The 17,984-nt window shown below is 35.6% G+C and overlaps 1 protein-coding gene across 4 annotated transcripts in view; it reads right to left on the bottom strand.

The window, feature by feature from the left end:
* Positions 1-13,092: 13,092 nt before the first annotated feature.
* Positions 13,093-17,984, bottom strand: part of LOC18423244 (biotin--protein ligase 1, chloroplastic) — a 28,739-nt gene continuing 23,847 nt past the window's right edge. For all 4 annotated transcript variants that reach the window (XM_011628062.3, XM_011628067.2, XM_020672808.2 and 1 more), the window contains exon 10: positions 13,093-13,404. In XM_011628062.3, coding sequence (XP_011626364.1) covers positions 13,359-13,404 — 46 coding nt within the window. In that variant the 3' untranslated portion in view covers positions 13,093-13,358. The remainder of the gene's footprint in view (positions 13,405-17,984) is intronic.

The raw sequence follows: 17,984 nt of genomic DNA, 5'->3' as shown, positions 1-17,984 counted from the left end.
TTTGAATTATGCCAGTTTTCTCTCTACTGCAAAAGATGCCTCAGATCTTGAACCGGTGACTTGTCCCAGTCACCGGATTTCCTTCAACTATTATCTTTTTCTTCTACTAGCACTCACGAGCAAGATGGCCCTTTTTGCCACAGTTGTAACACTCGATGTCTCACCAAGATTTCCTTGGTCGCCGATCTGTGTTGGTTTTGTCTCATCTTGCTCCCCTTTGTTAGGAGCCCTCTCTCCTTTGGCTGCTCTCAACAGTCCCACCTGCCTTCTTTCTTATGAAGAGCACCTCCTCTTTGTTTTTGCAGATATGTCAACCATCTGTCTAGCCAATGTCTCATGGTTCGTCAGTAGACTTTTAAGAGATGAATGTGTCTGCTATCCTCTGATGGCCGTCATGAACCCAGTGTATTCAGGTCTTAAGCCTTTGGTGATGATACATCTCATCGTGGTTTCAGTGATCCAAGATTCTAGATCAAGTTTGGAGATCTTGTGGCAAAGAGATTTTACTTTTAAAACATATTGACTAATGGACATCGTAGTTGAGACACGGATCCGAGCTCGTTTTCCAGGAACTACAATTGAGCATTATTTGTTTTAGCAAAGAGTGTTGCCAAAGCATCCCAGGCTTCCTTTGGAATGTTAGCTTATTTGATATAGTCCAACAATTCCTTTTGAACTATTATTTTTAACATGAATATGGCCTTCCCGACCTTAATGCGCCATTGCCGCAGCGCCTCAACATCTCTCTTGGGTGTGATAATTTGGTTGTAGCCGACAACCTCCCGAAGGTCATGTTTTTGCAAGTACGATTCTATGTACTACCGCCAATCATTGTAATTGTAGTGGTTCAGCTTCTTGACCCCTCTAGATGCATTCGTTAAGCCCGCCATCGTAATTTATGTGATTGCACTTCTATCTCCTCCACCAAGAAGTTCGGTCCCCAACCGATCGGCCTCACAGTATCTCACTACTCATGTACACCATGATTGGTGCGATCACATATCAATTCCAACATCTAAAAGCTCAATCTCTGACTAATAGGCTTCACAATATCTCACTACTTATGTACATTGTGATTAGTGTGATCGCTCGTCCATCTCAACACCTAGAAGCTCCGACCCTGACCCAATCCGCTCTCGTACGACTTGTAGGAAATATTTACACAACAAATCGGACTTGAAAACAAAACACTTTGATTTATTAACACACTATGCACTCACACTTACATCAATTATCTTAATACAACATCTGTCACTTGCACATCTCACTTACAACACACATCTAACAACAGCTCAACTACCTGCCTAGGCCCCACTCATAAAACAGTTGTCCCTTTCACATGCCAACCAACCCACACCCTTTGCATTACATTTGCACTTACACACGCACTAACAAATGAGACACACAAGCCCCTATTTATAAAGCTTTTAACCGCCATTCCATATGATTCTCTATGAACCCTATGGACTACTACCAAATATTCCTTAGTACCCTTTTGACTTTGTAGAGAGAGAAAAGATAAGAATCTAAAGAGAGAACCGTTTTGACTTTCTGGAGAGGGAAAAGATAAGAATCTAAAGAGAGAAATGGCTAGAGAGAGAGAGAGTGGGAGAGGGAACAAGAGAAAGAGAGAGTATAACAGGTTTCGAGTTTGTGGCATATAACCATATGATTGGTTAGTCCTAAAACAAATAATAGCCCCACGATTACAAAATTATGATAGTTAGAATATTCGTAGAAAAAATGGAGAGATGCTTCTACCCCAAAATACACGAGAATATTCGTTTGAGCAAAAAAGTATATTTTGAGAAAGATTGTGGGAAAAAGTGCTAGAATTTTACGTATGGAAAATTGCTCGGTGCCGATTGGACAGCATTTCGATATAATGGTCTAGAAAGTATAAAGCATCTATCTTAAAGATGGGTACAAGTAGGTGTTCTGACTAAAAACAATGAAAACTAACGGTCCAAATATTTTCTTACTAGAATTATTATTTTTAGTTTTTAAAATTTATTTATTTATTTATTTATATTCATGATCTCCATGTTTGAGATTACTTGTCCTTAAAACTTAAGTCTTAAAATCCATCTCAAAAATAGATTTATTAAGAGGCCCACATTTCTACATATACAGGCCTGGCCACATAGAAACCAGATCCGTTATGTATTAGCACATGCATGAGTTCCATGCTGTCTAAAGTCGAACCCTAATCGGACTTGATTGGAGCATGGTATCAGTTTAAGCTAAAATTTTGAGGAGAGGTACACTGAACTTAGGTACATCAAAATATTAATAATTATGCATAAAATAAAAAAAATGATGAAAATTCCCTGTCCCTGTCAGTGGACATGGCCATCCAGATTAGGTATATCTCAACCATCTGGTCTATATTGTTGCATAGGCTGGGCCATATGATCTACATCCATATATTATTTGTTTGCGATTTTAAGCTCCAATAATTAGGTGGATACCATTTTATAGCCTGAAAACCTCGCCCAGAGATGACCCAGACATGGACCTTTGATGACCAGCTAGGTTGGGTCAGTACTTGACGCCATACTAAAAAGTCACTACAGAGGCAACACATGCAATTCCAAAGCTCGAAAACAAATGTTCCCTGATATATATAGAAGTAGAACCAAGTAGTTTTATACTCGGACCAAAATCATACGTACAACTTAGTTATCAATAAAAGAAAATTAGACTTTACATGATTATACTTCTCTCTCTCTCATATACAAGTAATATTTTTTCATGTGTGAGATTTGTAGAAGGTGTTACCCTTCTACGATCAAAATAAGGCACATTTCCTTGACGACAGATGCAGCTTTGGTGCCTAAAAGCTTATGATGACCTAAATATCTATTTCCACAACGATAACATTTCAAGTTCAAAATGCTACAAATCAAGCAGATCAATGGCACTCGATAATCTTTAAAATAGAGTCTACAAAATTTATTACAAAATACACTATTTCTTGGACTTGAGTAAAATATGCTAATTATGCTTTATTAGCAAATTGGTGGTGGAGATCTATGAATGGTAAGGAGGCACTATGGAATGTGGTTATTAAGGATAAGTATGAAGAGGATAGAGATAGCTTGTGGTTGGAGAATAATAGGAGTTCGAGGTTGCAGTCAAGGGTTTGAAAAGATGTTATGCAGAATGAAAGTTGTTCGAGATGGGAGGTGGGATATGGTATTAGGACTCTATTATGGTACGAGAAATGGATTGGGGAGATTCCGTTAAGATATTCTTTTTCTTTAATCTATAATGCATCATCTAACCCTAGAGCCAAAGTAGGTAACGTATACTACAGCGAGAGGGGAATATGGGATATAAAGTGTGCGTTAGTGCTGAATTTATCTTGCAGATAGAAAAGTTACTTAGACTGCTGGAAAATATGAAGTTACATCAAGACTTTCATGATAACTTGGTGTGAGATGATGAAGTGATAGGGTCTTTTCTATAAAATCAGCATATAATATTCTCTTCCATGATAGGATAAGGTGAAATAGGGACTCGTTGTGCGAAATATGGTATTGGAGGATTCCACAAAAAGTGAAGGTGTTTCTTTGGGTGCTATTTCAAGGGAAGTGTTTGACAGTTGATAAGATTATGAAGAGAGGGAAGATAATAACAAATATTTGTATACTATACAAGGAGTGTGATGAAAGTGGTGACCATTTATTCTTACAGTGCCCTTTCACTTATGATATATGGTACTGGTTTCTTCACATGATGAAAATTGTATGACTATTGCCCCAAAGCCACATCAATATTATTGAATATATGTCTTCTGACGAGCTACCAAAGGTTGGAAACTTGATCTTCATGATTGGAAGGGCGACAGTTGCGAGATCTGGTTGGAAAGGAATAGAAGGGTGTTTGAAGGGCAGATAATGGAGAGGTATTTGCTGAAGAAGAGAATTCAGCATACAATTTGGAGTTGGTTCTCTATTATGAAAGAAGGTTTTGGGGTCTCGAAGGTTGACATGGAAGTGAACATGAGGAATTTATTGATGCAAAACGTGATGAAGGTGAGGCACAAGGAAAGATGGATTGCTTCGGGATTAGGAAGTATAAAACTGAATTGTGATGGGAGCTCATTTGGGATTTTGGGGCCATCAGATTTTGGAGGTGTGGTAAGAAATCACCTTAGACAATGTATTTTCTACTTTGCAGGTCCGTGTGATATAAAAATAGCCAATGAAGCAGAACTGATTGCGGTGCTAAAGGGGCTCCAACTTTAAAAGATAGAGGCGTACATGAAGGATGTGTGATAGAATGTGATTCCCTAAATGTAGTTAATTGGTGTAATTGTGTCTCTAGACCTCTTTGGAAGTTAATGTCGGAATGGATGGAAGTAATGGAGTTGAGTCGGGATATGACTGTGACCTTCCAACATGTTTATAGAGATAAGAATGAAATCGCGGATGCTTTAGCTGAGAGAGGAGGTGCGATACAAGATTTGGTTGTTTCGGATGTTTTGATTACGTGATTCCATTGTAATCTCTTTTGATTAATAAAATGATGGAATATTGTCAAAAAAAAAAAAAAAAAGGACTTGAAATCCCATTTCATATCCATACATATTGAGGTTAAGGTGATTAATTGGAGATTTTCCAGCTTCAAAACAACTTTTTTTTATAGGCTTTTTAATTGCATCTTACTTTTATAATATAAAGTTGACACTTTTTATAAACTTTTTCCTTTTCTTTACCGAAAAAAAAAAAAAAACAGAAGGGAAGTTTGTTGGGGAAAGTTTGTTAACCAAAAAGCGTTAAGTAGTTTTAAGCATTCTCTACTGATATTTTATTTTCTTATTAAATTTTCACGAAAATCCATGTAGAAATCAGTGCCAGTTTGGTAGCTGACTTTATGCATTATTAATACAACTCGATCTTGAAAGGCAATGGGAAGACATGACATGATAACAATCACTTGGTAAAGTCACATGGTCACTAGTGTTTTCTCAATAAAAATTTGAGAAAATCAGGATCATCTTGGAAAACAAGATAAAACTCTAACCCTAATGGAAATGAATAATCTTTTTTAAATTTTCTCAAGGAAAAAAGAAGACTATCATATTATAGAGAAATGTTATCTTGGACTTTAAAGACCATCATATTTTGAAATTTAGGGAAATGTTACACTGAGGGGGCCTGCTTCATGAGAGTTCCAATTCTTCTAAGAACATTTCCTGTCTCTACTATAACTTGTTGGGCTAGAGTCACTGCTGTGAAGAGATGTACAACCTTTCACCATTGGTGATCATTTTATTTGTGTTTGGGTAATATAATAGCTAATAGTTGGAATGGATGATTTCTAGGAATCCAGCTTGGGCTTGATTGGTTAGCAATTGACGTCATGCAACGCTGCCTCTCGAGTTCGACCTACCACTGAACTACCCAAAAAGAAAAGGATGGATGATATCTTTCTAATGGCTACCATTCAAATGGTGAAAAATAGAATGCAAAGAAATAAATGGCAGGATACAGACTCCAAGCAATGATTTGGCAATGTAAGCCAAAATTTCATCCTTATTGTTGGATTAGGATTTACAGCAAGCAAACAAGCTTGAAGAGCCTATGCACAAAGTTGTACTGTGTTTATTATTATAGGTGCTAAGATAAAAGGACTTCTGATTTATTTGACACTTTTTCATTGTCGTTTCATGTCATTTGTGAGCACATGTTTTGTCATTTAAATTATATTTGATGAATGACTATGATCTATTCTCCTGCAATAATGAAGTCAAGAATGTCTTAATTAGAAAACAATAACATTCACATTAGCCATCTCAATACTTTTTACCAGTGTTTCAAAAGTCGGCGAGTCGAACCGGACTCGCCTAGTTCGACATGGGAATCGACACTCTCGTGTCGATTCCACAATAATGCGTAGACTCGTCCGTGTCTAGAGAGAACCAGGCGATTCGGAATAGTGAACCACCCGAGTTACTGTAGCATACACGGTGAACAGTGTAAAGTTAGAAGAATCATCAAAATTTGGATTTTTTTATTGAATTTTTTGCTTTTGCATGCTTTGGATCGAATATTTCAGGCTTTATCTATCACTTTTTAGCCTTATTAAAAATTATATTCGAGTTGAAAGCTCGAATTTAGATCACAAATCATCGGTTATGTGAAGAACAATATTTTGTTTAGGTTATCCGCCATTTTGTTAGATTTCAAACGAAATAAGGCACTATTTTTTATCAAATCAGATGGTTATTACTCTTGACAGTGTTATTGAGAAGAAATTATATACCATTTGCGATTATTTTGGTCGATTACAAGTTAAATTTGTGTTTGAAGTCACAATTGCCAAAAAAGAACTTCATTTTTTCTGTCATCTAATCAATTGTAATCAATTTTTAGCAAATAATTTGCTCATATTATAGGATTTTGATTCTTTATAAAGTTATTTATCATAAAATGTATCAAATTTTATCTATTTTGTTCGATTTGAGGTGGATTTTTCAGTTCGAGTCACTGTTTTCTAAAGACCAGTTACGTTTTTTTTATTTTTCGCAAACGATCAATTTTAGACGAATTAAAGCACCATTATGAATTATTTCAAAGGGTTTCTGAAGCTAATATTGTTCTTCATATGATTTTGGGTGTAATTTGTGGGATTAACCAATTTTTATTGCTCGATTTTTTAAAAAATGGAGTTGGGTCTGCGTTTTAGAAAAAAAAAGTTCAAAAAATCAGCCAAACTGAAAATTTCAGTCGAAATAGGGCATCATTTGTTATAATTTCAGAGGGGTTTTGAAGATAACAATGTTATTCAAATGATTATTGGTGTTATTTGTGTGATTAACTAAATTTTGGTGTTCAATTTTTTGAAAAACCATGATTATTGGTGTTTTTCAATTTTTTTGAAAAAACGTGATTTCTTAAAAATCATGACCAAGTTTTGATTATCATGAGAAATTAAATTGCATTTTTCAATTTTATTGTTACATTTTTAATGCAAAAAAATGTATGTTGATACATAAAATGTATGTATATTCTTGATAAATATTTTATCATTATATTATCTCGAATGACGATATCATTGTAAATATTAATTGTGGCATGTATGTATATTCTTGATATTAAATGCATGTATATCATTGTAAAAAAATCATAGCATGTATGATAATTATATTTTTTTGTATTTTTTAATTAGTTAAATTTTTAATGCAAAAAAATGTATGTTGATACATAAAATGTATGTATATTATTGATACATATTTTATAATTATATTATCTTGAAAGGCTTCCATTGATTCCCTTATTGTGCTTTTACTTAGATCATGTGTTAACAATGTATATATGTATGTCAATTGTGTGTTTGAAATGAAATTGTTGAGTTTTGTATTGATGTTTGGATTATAATTTTGCATAATTGACCAAAGAGTATTTATAATTGAGTTGTAGGACTATTTGTGCTCATTTTTATCTTGGGATTGTGCCTACATATTGTTGTATACTTGCGAGAAAATGATTTTAAAAGAGGTTTTGTAAGTAGGCTAGGCGGTGCTATCATGAAAACTTTTGAAAAGTGCACCCGGCTAGAGCACTTTGCAAACCTCTTGCAACCTAGTCATAATAATAACCAATAAATTCAATTTTCATTAACAATGTTTATTTTTTAAAAAAGGAATTGGCATGAATAAATGTTAGGGGAATTAACTCAAATATCTCTTTATTTTTATTGCATTAAAAAATGTCACCAATATTTGAAATTTATGCAAATATCCCTTTTTTTGGATTTCTTATATTCCCAAAACTTGGTTTAGAACTCTATGTTTTGAATAGGTTTGTTTCTTTTTTTGGTTTGATACATAAAATGTATGTATATTCTTGATACATATTTTATAATTATATTATCTTGAATTACTATACCGTTATAAATATTATTTGTGGTACGTATGTCTATTCTTGATATTAAATGTATGTATATCATTGTAAATATTATTTGTGGCATGTATGTATATTCTTAATATTAAATGTATGTATATTTATAATGTTGCATAAATAAATTTTTTTTGCCAATAGGAACTAATTCATGCTTATCAGAATGAAGATTTGTGACGAGTGTATATGTAGTGCCATTGTGAATAACAATACCGTTGTAAATATTTTTTTATTGATACTATATCATTGCAAATTTATTTATGTATATGTAGTGGCTGATATAGAGTAATTTTATCTATAATGTTTCATAAATAAAATATTTATGCCAGTAGTAACTACAATATTTATGCCAGTAGAAGTATTTTGTATGAACAACAAAGATAACTTCATGAACCACCCCTATACATTATCACTAGTAATTATTTCACACGTTTAACTGTCAGGTTCACTTTTAACCGTTTACATATTAAAACAATTGAACCATGGCAAGATCCAAGGAAGACCTTGCAGGGCAACATGTTACTACCAAAAAGTGACAAGTAGTGGGGTACATAGGTTCAAGCAACTTTTGGCAGTAGTCAATAGACATGTTTCTGCGTGCAATAGGGTTTCTAGCAATATAAAAAAGCAGATAACGGCCATTCTTAAGGCTACCAAAGGTAAAAAAGTCGCAAACCAGATGATGGATAAGGAGATAACTGGCTTATATACGCCATCGAGCGGGATTAATTCAGAAGAGCAATATAATAATGACTTGGAGATGGCCACAAGAATGAGCCTACATAAAACGTACAAGAGGGAAAGCAGGTTCAAAATGCCTGGTGGTTATGTCATACGCATGCATGGTGGGCCTAGCTTGAGCATGCATGGCGGGCCCAGCTCGAGCATGTATGGCGGGGTTGGTGGCAATATGTATCCAGAGCACTAGATGTTGAAGAAATTATTCTTGGTTTATCTAAGAGCACTAATATTGCAAGTCATGGTTATTCTTGGTTTATCTAAGAGCACTAGTATTGCAGGTCATGGTTATTCTTGGTTTATCTAAGAGCACTAGTATTGCAAGTCATAGTTCTTCTTGGTTTATCTAAAAGCATTAGTATTGCAGGTCATGGTCATATAAACTTATTTCTCTCAAAACCCAAATCACAACAGATGACCCTCAAAGGCATGATGTACAAGGAACATGTTGGACATATATGTTGGTAAACGGTTCTACAATAAAGGGGTCCCCTTTGATGCAGCCAAGAGCCCATATTTCCCACTTATGGTTAACGCAATTCAGAGAATCGGGCCCGGGGTAAAGCCCCCGACTACATATGAACTCAATGGACCGATCTTGGATAAAGAGGTCGAAAAAGTTAGGAAGTAGATTGAAGAATATCAACATGGTTAGCCAAGAACAGACATTACTCTCATGAATGATAGTTGGTTGAATAAAGTTAGCAAAAATGAGTATCTTAACTTCTTGGCCTATTCTCCAAAATGTACAACTTTTTTTTCTAGCAAAGACGTCTCATGGAAAAAGAATGATGCAAACTTCTTGGTACGACTATATGACCAGATAGTGGAGGAGGTGGGAGATAAAGCATGTGATCCAGTTTATTACGGACAATGCACATACTTGTATTTCTGCGGGTAACAAGTTGTTAATTAGATGAAGCATCTAGTATGGACCATGTGTGCTACACACAACATCGATCTTATGTTAGAAGAGATCTGTAAGATCAAAATTGTGAAAGAAACTCTACAAGAAGCGAGGTTGTTGTCAAGATTTATATATAACCACCCTAAAAGCTTATTTTTGTTCAGAGAACAATCTAAGAAAAAGAGATAATCAGGTCTTCCATAACCCACTTTGTGAAAGATTACTTGGATGTGGACTCCATTCGGGAATCCAAAGCTGTATTGAAGATATTGTTTACCAGTGAAGAATGGCCAACTGACTGCCTCTCGAAATCCAGTAATGGGCTAAAAGTGGAGGGCATAGTCACAGATAGGAGGTTTTGGTCTCGATATTCTAATGTCGTAGGGGCCACTGCCCTTTTGATCACAGTGTTAAGAATGACGGATGCTGACAAAAAAGCTACTATAGGCATCCTTTACAAAGGTATCGAGAGGGAGTAGTGTACTTTTGGTAGTAACGTAATTGAGATTATAGAAAAAAGGTGGAACACCAAATTTGACCGTCTAATTCATTAGGCAGGTACATATATATTTATATCCTAAGAATATTTAATTCTAAAATATTTTTTTAATGAAAATTTAAATGACCTTTCTCTGTCTATGTATTTTCTAGGTTACTACTTCAACCCAAAAATTTTTATTTGACACTTGAATATCCCCACAAAAATTATGGAAGGGGTTGGATACATTATTGCTAGGCTGGAGAGAAGCCATCGAAAGCAAGTAGCAGCAATACAAGAGGTAATATTTAATATTTTGGTAGGAACTTCAGTGAGTTGTTATATTTGTGAGGAATAACTAATACACTAAAACGAAATATTTTATTTTAGCTTTCTATGTATAGGATCATTCGGAACTAAACTTTCCAGGAATTCTCGAACTAAGATGGATCCAGGTTAACCCCTAACTAATATTTTGTTCTTTCATATCTTTATGTTATGAATTGTTCTCGCCCTTACAATGCTTTTTGCATTTTAATCCAACTGAATGGTGGGAGATATATGGTAGTGATGCACCTCACCTAATGAGGATAGCAATCAAGATGCTCTCTCAGACATGTTCTGCTATTTGGTGCGAGCGAAATTGGAGTACGTTCCAATGGTTGCACACTACCATGAGGAATCGACTCGCTTCGAAGAGGCTTCATAAACTAGTTTACATTCATTACAACTTAAACATCTGAGAGCAACAAATAAGAAAGAAGCTTGAAAACTACGGGCCGATAAACTTGGACACAATATTTGTCATAGACACAGCAGAACAATGGGTAGTAAAGGAAGAGGAGCCAGTGTTGCGCAAGAAAGAATTCCTTGAGGCTATCGGTGAGGAAGATGTTGAAAAAGGTGATGAGTAGCATGAAAGAGGAAGCAGCCCTCCAATATATCCACAATTCATCAGAGATATCGCTGGTATTGCACCTAATGAGGGAAAGTGGGAAAAAGGTATGAAGGAAAATGAGAGAAATGATGATTCTGAAACCACCCTATTCCAACCAAATTATTCACATACCGAGTCTCAACAGCAAGTGGGTAGGGACGTGCATGATAGTGTAGGTGAGCATGAATGATGGACAAGCTTCTGGGATTTTGGATTAAGAGCGCAACAAAACACTAACACTCAGAGATTTGAGTATAGTCAAGTGCCCACTAATTTGGATGATTCGTTTCTAGATCGAGTCAATGAATTGTCACGCAAATTCAATCAATGGCACCAGCATGATCAAGATGAAGAACGACGTCGTCTTTCATTTTATTATTAGGTTGTATTTTACGAATTTTATGTTTTATTGTAATCCATGTATGATAATATACTTCATCCATGATAATTTTATGCTTATCTTTTTGTGTGATGTAAATTTAATGGTTAACAGTAGTTCATATAGGGAAAAAACATCTCATTATTCGCATATTGATGCCAAAAAATAAAAGTTCTTAATGGAATACCCCCATTTCTTATTGAATTCCTAAAAAAAATTATTTATAATGAATTTTAATGATTTTTTTCGGATTTTTTTAAGTCTAAATCCTAACGATTCGGCCGATTCCCGATCTGGATTGCCAATTCACCGATCCAAATAGATTTTTGGAGTACTCGATCCGCGACGCCGATCCGTCTTTGAAACCATTGCTTGTTACAAAACTAGCAGTCCCTAAAAGAGTAGTTCAAGACCCCATTAAGAGTGCCAGCAATCCCACTAGGAAAACGTTTACATAAGGTTACAACCTTGTACTCTTAAAAATCAATGTTCAGAAGTTGGAAAAAGTTGGAAAACCTTCCAATTGCTCATCTCAACCTCTAGATGATCAATTGAAAAAAATTATTTGCCCAAAAAGGAAAAAAAAATGTTTCTTTTACTATTTAAATCTTTGGACAAGAAAAGGTGGTGAATAGAGGTTGCAATCGGGTCAGGTTGACGCGATTGCCCGGTCGGTCGAACCAATCCGAGTCCCGAGTATGGGTCCAAGTTTTGGATCTAGCGGGTCGGTCCGGGTGCTGGTCGACCTGACCCAAACATACCTATACACAAACACACACACATGCATACCTAAATATGTTTTTAAGTATATTTTTTAAATATTTTTACTATAAGTTTTGGTTTAGGTTCTAAACCCGGACCCAAACCAGGTCAAGTCCAGGTCCAAAACCCTGGACCAGAGTTGGGTCTAGGTCAAGTCCAGGCCAACCCGGACCCAACCCAACCCATTGCCACCCCCACGTGGAGAGAAAACTTTCTTAACTTCCAATCCTACATGGAGCAAAAATTGGCATTACTCTTAACGTTCCATCAAAACGAGACCAGAGTGTTTTTTAATCTTCATGTGAGTCAACATGATATAGTATTTAAGATCATTGTGTAAAAATCACTCAAGATTATTTGTGCAAGACAAGCAAATTTGAAAGGTCATCGAGTGCAGATGATAGATCTTAAATATATGAAGTGTATTAGTAGAGGTTAGCTTCTTTAATATCGATCGTTACATATTCAAAAACGTGCTTGCAGACTTATAATAGCTCTCGTGATCAATGCTTTGAAAATTGTATGGTTTCAAAAGTATTCCTTAACTTCAAGGCGTTCAGGAGTTCTAAGAATATTTTCTATAGAAAGGAAAGCATACGATTGTCCGAATGAGCTACAGATGGCTTGGGTGTGTCTTTTCTCTGCTCAAAGGAATGAAGCTCCCTTACTATCCATTGTTGAGAGTAACCACCAACCAGTTGAGGAACTTATTATATCCAGTCATGATCATCATCATCATAATAGCTTTTTCCTAATTAATTGGGGTCGGCTTTTATTCATGATATGTAAACAACTTTTTGAAGTATGTTTTTCCCTTAAGTAAAATTTGAAACTGAAACAAATACTTATCCACTCGCTTTAACAGAGGCCTCATACTTCTGATTTGAAATAAATTTGTCTATGTTTTAAACTTGGCAATGCTAAACACATATATTTCAATGATGTAAAACACATGAAAAAAATTAGTTCAGTAAGCAGCAATTTTTGCAGGAAAGAATCCATTATAAATATACTCAACAGATGCAAAGAATTACATAAATAACAGAAAGATTCACTAAATAATAACATTTATTGATTAGAAATTAATGACATGATTAATAATCAAGAAAAGACTTGGAAGAAATGCATGCTCAATAAACATTACTCGTATCTTAAACTAATGCCTCCATCAAACTATTGAAATTTGATGCAACAGAAATCTCATTGCCGCCAGTATGTTCAATCTGGTCCAAAGCCTAATACCACCATCATGCCTCCACTTTCCTTCTGATCAATCCTTGGAAGAAGTCAAAGCTGCATACATAATAACCTCGAAGAATCATTTGCTGATAAGAATTGATAATCGTACATCTCTGCTGACGATAGAAACAAAGAATGAAGAAACTAAAATTGTATACCACACTTGTTTTGGATATTTTAGTTCCAACTATTAGGAAATAAATTGGAGAAATACTCAAGGTGAAGTCCTCAGAGCAAAAGAAGAGAATATGTTGCTCACTATCAAAATCAAGCTCTACAATGCTAAAAGAAACATTGGTATCCAACTAAGAGGGAAATCTAAGAGTTTCATGGTTCACAGACATTGATTGTGTCACTATGAGATTCCTTCACGGATAAGAAATAGAGGAAACTGTAGTTTGAGAATCATATTCTCATCATTGCCCCAAGACTCAGCTCGATCCTTGATGCAGTTTGAACAATTGTTCATCTTGTCTAAATTAAGACACCGAAGAATAAAATCGTGAAGTTAAGGATTAGGCTTAGGTGGAATTGAACTTCAATTTGTCTTAATCATTCTCAATATTTCAAATTCTTGAAGTTTTAAAAAAAAACTATTCAAATTATTGATATTCTTGATCAGTATTTGCCCTACTGTCAAATTTAATAATGACATGACTGAGGTTACCATTTGCTTATCAACAGAGAACCCCAACATGGGTAAGACTGCAAGCAGCAAGCAGCCCGCAGCCCGTAAACCAATGGTCCTGACCCTGGCAGGCCCAGTCCTGCTAGGCCCAAAGATACCCAACCCAGTCCCGGCACTACCAGTAGCATTACAATTTGGCAGTGTTTGATGGTGATTATGTGGGACTTTTTGTTGGTTTCACCGAGTACAAACTCTCTGGTCATTCAAAAACTGTTACCTTTTGACCTCATGAGAAATAATACAAATGATAATAATTTTAGTAGCTCACCCGAGAAAAGCATGGATTAGCAAAAACATAATTATGGGAAAAACAATAGGTGGGTCAGTAAAGTAATTATTTTTTACTTAGGGAAAAATAAAACAAAATACCCAGTCACGATATCACAAAAACTCATTGGCAGAATAATTTATTACAAAGCAGAAAATAAAAATCCCAAAAATTTAAAAAATCAGCAGAAGAAAGAAAAAAAAAGGAAATAGGTTTTTTTTTTTTTTGGCGAGGGGGTGGGGGGAGGGGGGGAAGAGATTAAAACAAGGGGCAATGTTTTCCACCCCCTTTTAGAGAGAGAGAGAGATGAAAACAAGGGGCAAATTTGCTCCCGCATGAAAGAGAGATGAAAATATGGGGCAGATTTCCGCCCCTACTTATGTTTCTTTTTATCTGTAATAGTGCTCAGGTGAGTATTGTTACTCTAGAACTCGGACAAGCAGGCTCAAGTTCTGAAGTACTCGAGTGAATTTGTACAGTACTCGCCCAAGCAGTACACATGTTCCAGGCCCCAAGTACATAAACAAGCACCAAGCTGAGGCCAAGTAACTCGACTGGGTCCTAGTTGACTTGGCCAAGTTTTTGAACATTGATTCAATCAAACATCCATATTAAATAGTGACAAAAATGAGGTGATATGTTGGGTCATGTCATGTAATACCTTGTGGAGCATCATTTGAACCTAATGTCATTAAGACCAGATCAGAGATCAAATTGTTGGGGGTACCGGTTTGGTCAGACTGGTCATGCCAAGACCATGTCACCGATTAGACTGGTCAAAATGTTTTTTTAAAAAAATGACATTCAACTAAATTGAAGAAAATAGAGAAAAATAGGAAAAAACCTGAAAAATAGAAAATATAAATACTTCAGAAAATTACTAGAAAATATAAATACTTCAGAAAATTACTAGAAAATATAAATACTTCAGAAAATTACTAGGAACTAGTGTTACAAGATTCATCTGAAAAATATAAGCTAAAAGTCCTTTTATATAAGTTCTAGGACCCAAGTGTATCTAAGTTCTAGCACCCATGTGTCCTTTCTCATTTTGTATGGGCAGTTTTGCACTTTCATATTGTTTTAATAGAATATAAGTGGCTTGAGAGGTGCGTGAGCGGTCAGTTTTGAACCTCACACCACTCTTCTCTCTCACACGTCTCACATGTCTCTCATATTTCTCACTTCTCTCTTCTTTCTCTTTTCTCTTTCGTCTCTCTAGATTCTCTGACATTGTCTCATATCAGGGCAGATATGATCTTTCAACTTCTTCCTCTAAACCCTAAACTTTCTTTTCCCCCTTTCTCTAAACTTTCTTTTCCCCCTTCCTATAAACCCTAAAATTTCATCTTCCCCATTCCGTTCATCTTTCCTTCTCCTTAAACCTAAACTTTCATTTTCCCTTTTCCTTTTAGAAAGAATGGAGCCAAAAAAAATAAAGTGAACCCTAACCCAGCTGATTCTGATCTCGTCAAGGAGTACTCTAGGATAATCAGATCTGTTGGGTATTTGTCACCATTAAAGGCCTTATGAGAGCATGTAACCAAATTTAATATAGTGGAACAATAAACCACAATGGGAGTGTGGTCCACAAGGACGAAGAGATTATAATCTAGAGGGACCGAGATAGGCAAATACTATTTGCCGATACTCATATTGAGGCTAATGGGCTAGGCCAGTCGAGTTGGAAAACCCTTAATTACCAGGGCTTAGTGCACAACTGATGAGGATTAGGAGGATCATCCCTTGATAAGGTTGGAGTTGCCTAGGGTAGTAAGCCAAAGGACTTTGTGACCCTTGTGTGTGATGGTAGGCCTGTAGATAAGAGGGCCAAAGCCTCATCATTGAACCATCACACGGCATAAAAATATGATAGTTGTATTGGGAAAGTGAATCACCATTGAGGGTGATACATTGAGTGTGAGATTAACCCTATGCACCATAGAACTATGGTTGCACCAGGTCTGTGTGACTTTGGACTTGTCTCTAGGAGAGAACCTGTAATCCATAGACTGGGATTGTGTCCCATCAGCAATTGGCTGACTTTGGTAGCCTAGTCATGAACCCCTGTAATGGTCTGTGGGTCATGGGAATTGCTGGGTCAGATTGAGAAAGTGAGTGTAGATTATAGGCCACCGAAGATGATATAGTGCTTCAGCAATTTTATAAGTCCTTGACCTAGTTGGATCAAAATTATCTAGATTTTTTTTTTTTTTTTTTGAGAGATATCTAGAATTAATTATTTTGATGTTAAATAATCTTTAGATTGATACTTTAAATTTTTAGAAGTCTCTAGATATTTTATTTTCTCAAAAATGGATTTATAAATAGAGAAAAACTGAATTTTCAGTATTTTATTCAGAGAGACCATAAAATACATTAATCTATTTTCTAAAAATTCAATTTCATTTAAATTAATGTTCCTTACACATGGGAGCCCACTATGAGTTAGTGTGGGTGGTGTGTGGGGTCCACTAGAGCCCCATATGTAGCATGCTCCAATTAAATGAGTACTTTCCTAATTTTATTAAGAGGCCATCAAGGCACTCAACCAAAATGAATAAAAATGGAAGGTTTTGAAATTAAAGAGATTTGATTTCAATAAAAAAGTATGTGAAAATAAAGGTAAGTGTGATATTATTTTTTATATTTTATTATTTGATGGGATTAGGTTAAGGAAGCTAAAGGATAAGGTTCTAGCACCTTCCTTTGAATCACGATGGCTGATCTAAATATTATTTGGCTCCAATCTCTCACCCCACAGGTCTCCTATGATCAAATGATCTGGATGTAATCTCCATAAGGACGGCTAACCCTAAGAAACTCTAACCCTAGAAAAAAGCTATAAAAAGGGGGCACAATCTCCACCAATTCTCTACACTTCTCTCTCTATGCTATTGTTCCATTGCTCCCTAATTTAGTTAAGGGTTGTAGCCAAGGCTTTCCCATACTTCAAAGATCTGAGATAGACTATTGATCCTGTGCGCCATTAGAGGAGGAGACCGGAGTGAGATGTGCAAAGTCCAGTTGAGGTTGGATCTACTGTTAGTTTGGCGATACTATTGTGTGGGTGTTTTTTCTTTCGAGATTCAGATGACCTAGATTCAATGATGCAGCGTGGTGATGCTCAGATGTGTTTAATGTCGTGTTGCCCTAACTCATTCAAGTGTGAGAACATGACCATATCTGAATGATAAGTATCTCTCTTCTCTTGATGTGGTTTTTAACATTGTACTAGGCTTGTGCGAATGACTGAAATTTACCGATCCTAGTTGTCCTTTTTCCCCTTTATTTTATATACTCATGGATAAGGAAATTAAACATGGAATCCTTAACCTTCTTAAAACTGAGGAGCTACAAATCACCACAATAAAATTAAATTAATCTAGTTATGTTGTATGGGCTCAATCTGTCAAAGTATCCTTTGGTGCGAGGGGGAAATTGAAATACTTGACTAAGGACAAGCCTAGTAAATCTGATTGTCGATATGAAGAGTGAATGAGGGAGAATTATATAATCATGCCCTGATTGTGGAGTTTTATGGAACCCCAAATAAGTGCCAATGTGATGTTTCTTGATACAGTAAAAGAAATTTGGGACACTTTGAAAGAAACATATTCATTAGATGAAAATATCTCTCAGGTATATGAGCTGTTTGAGAAAATGTTTCAATTGAAA

Source organism: Amborella trichopoda, chromosome 4 (genome assembly GCF_054954075.1).
Source record: "Amborella trichopoda isolate Santa Cruz 75 chromosome 4, AtrichopodaSantaCruz75HAP2 v2.0, whole genome shotgun sequence".
Lineage (NCBI taxonomy): Eukaryota > Viridiplantae > Streptophyta > Magnoliopsida > Amborellales > Amborellaceae > Amborella > Amborella trichopoda.
Note: the sequence above shows the minus strand (reverse complement) of the source record. Positions and strands in the feature narration are given on the sequence as shown.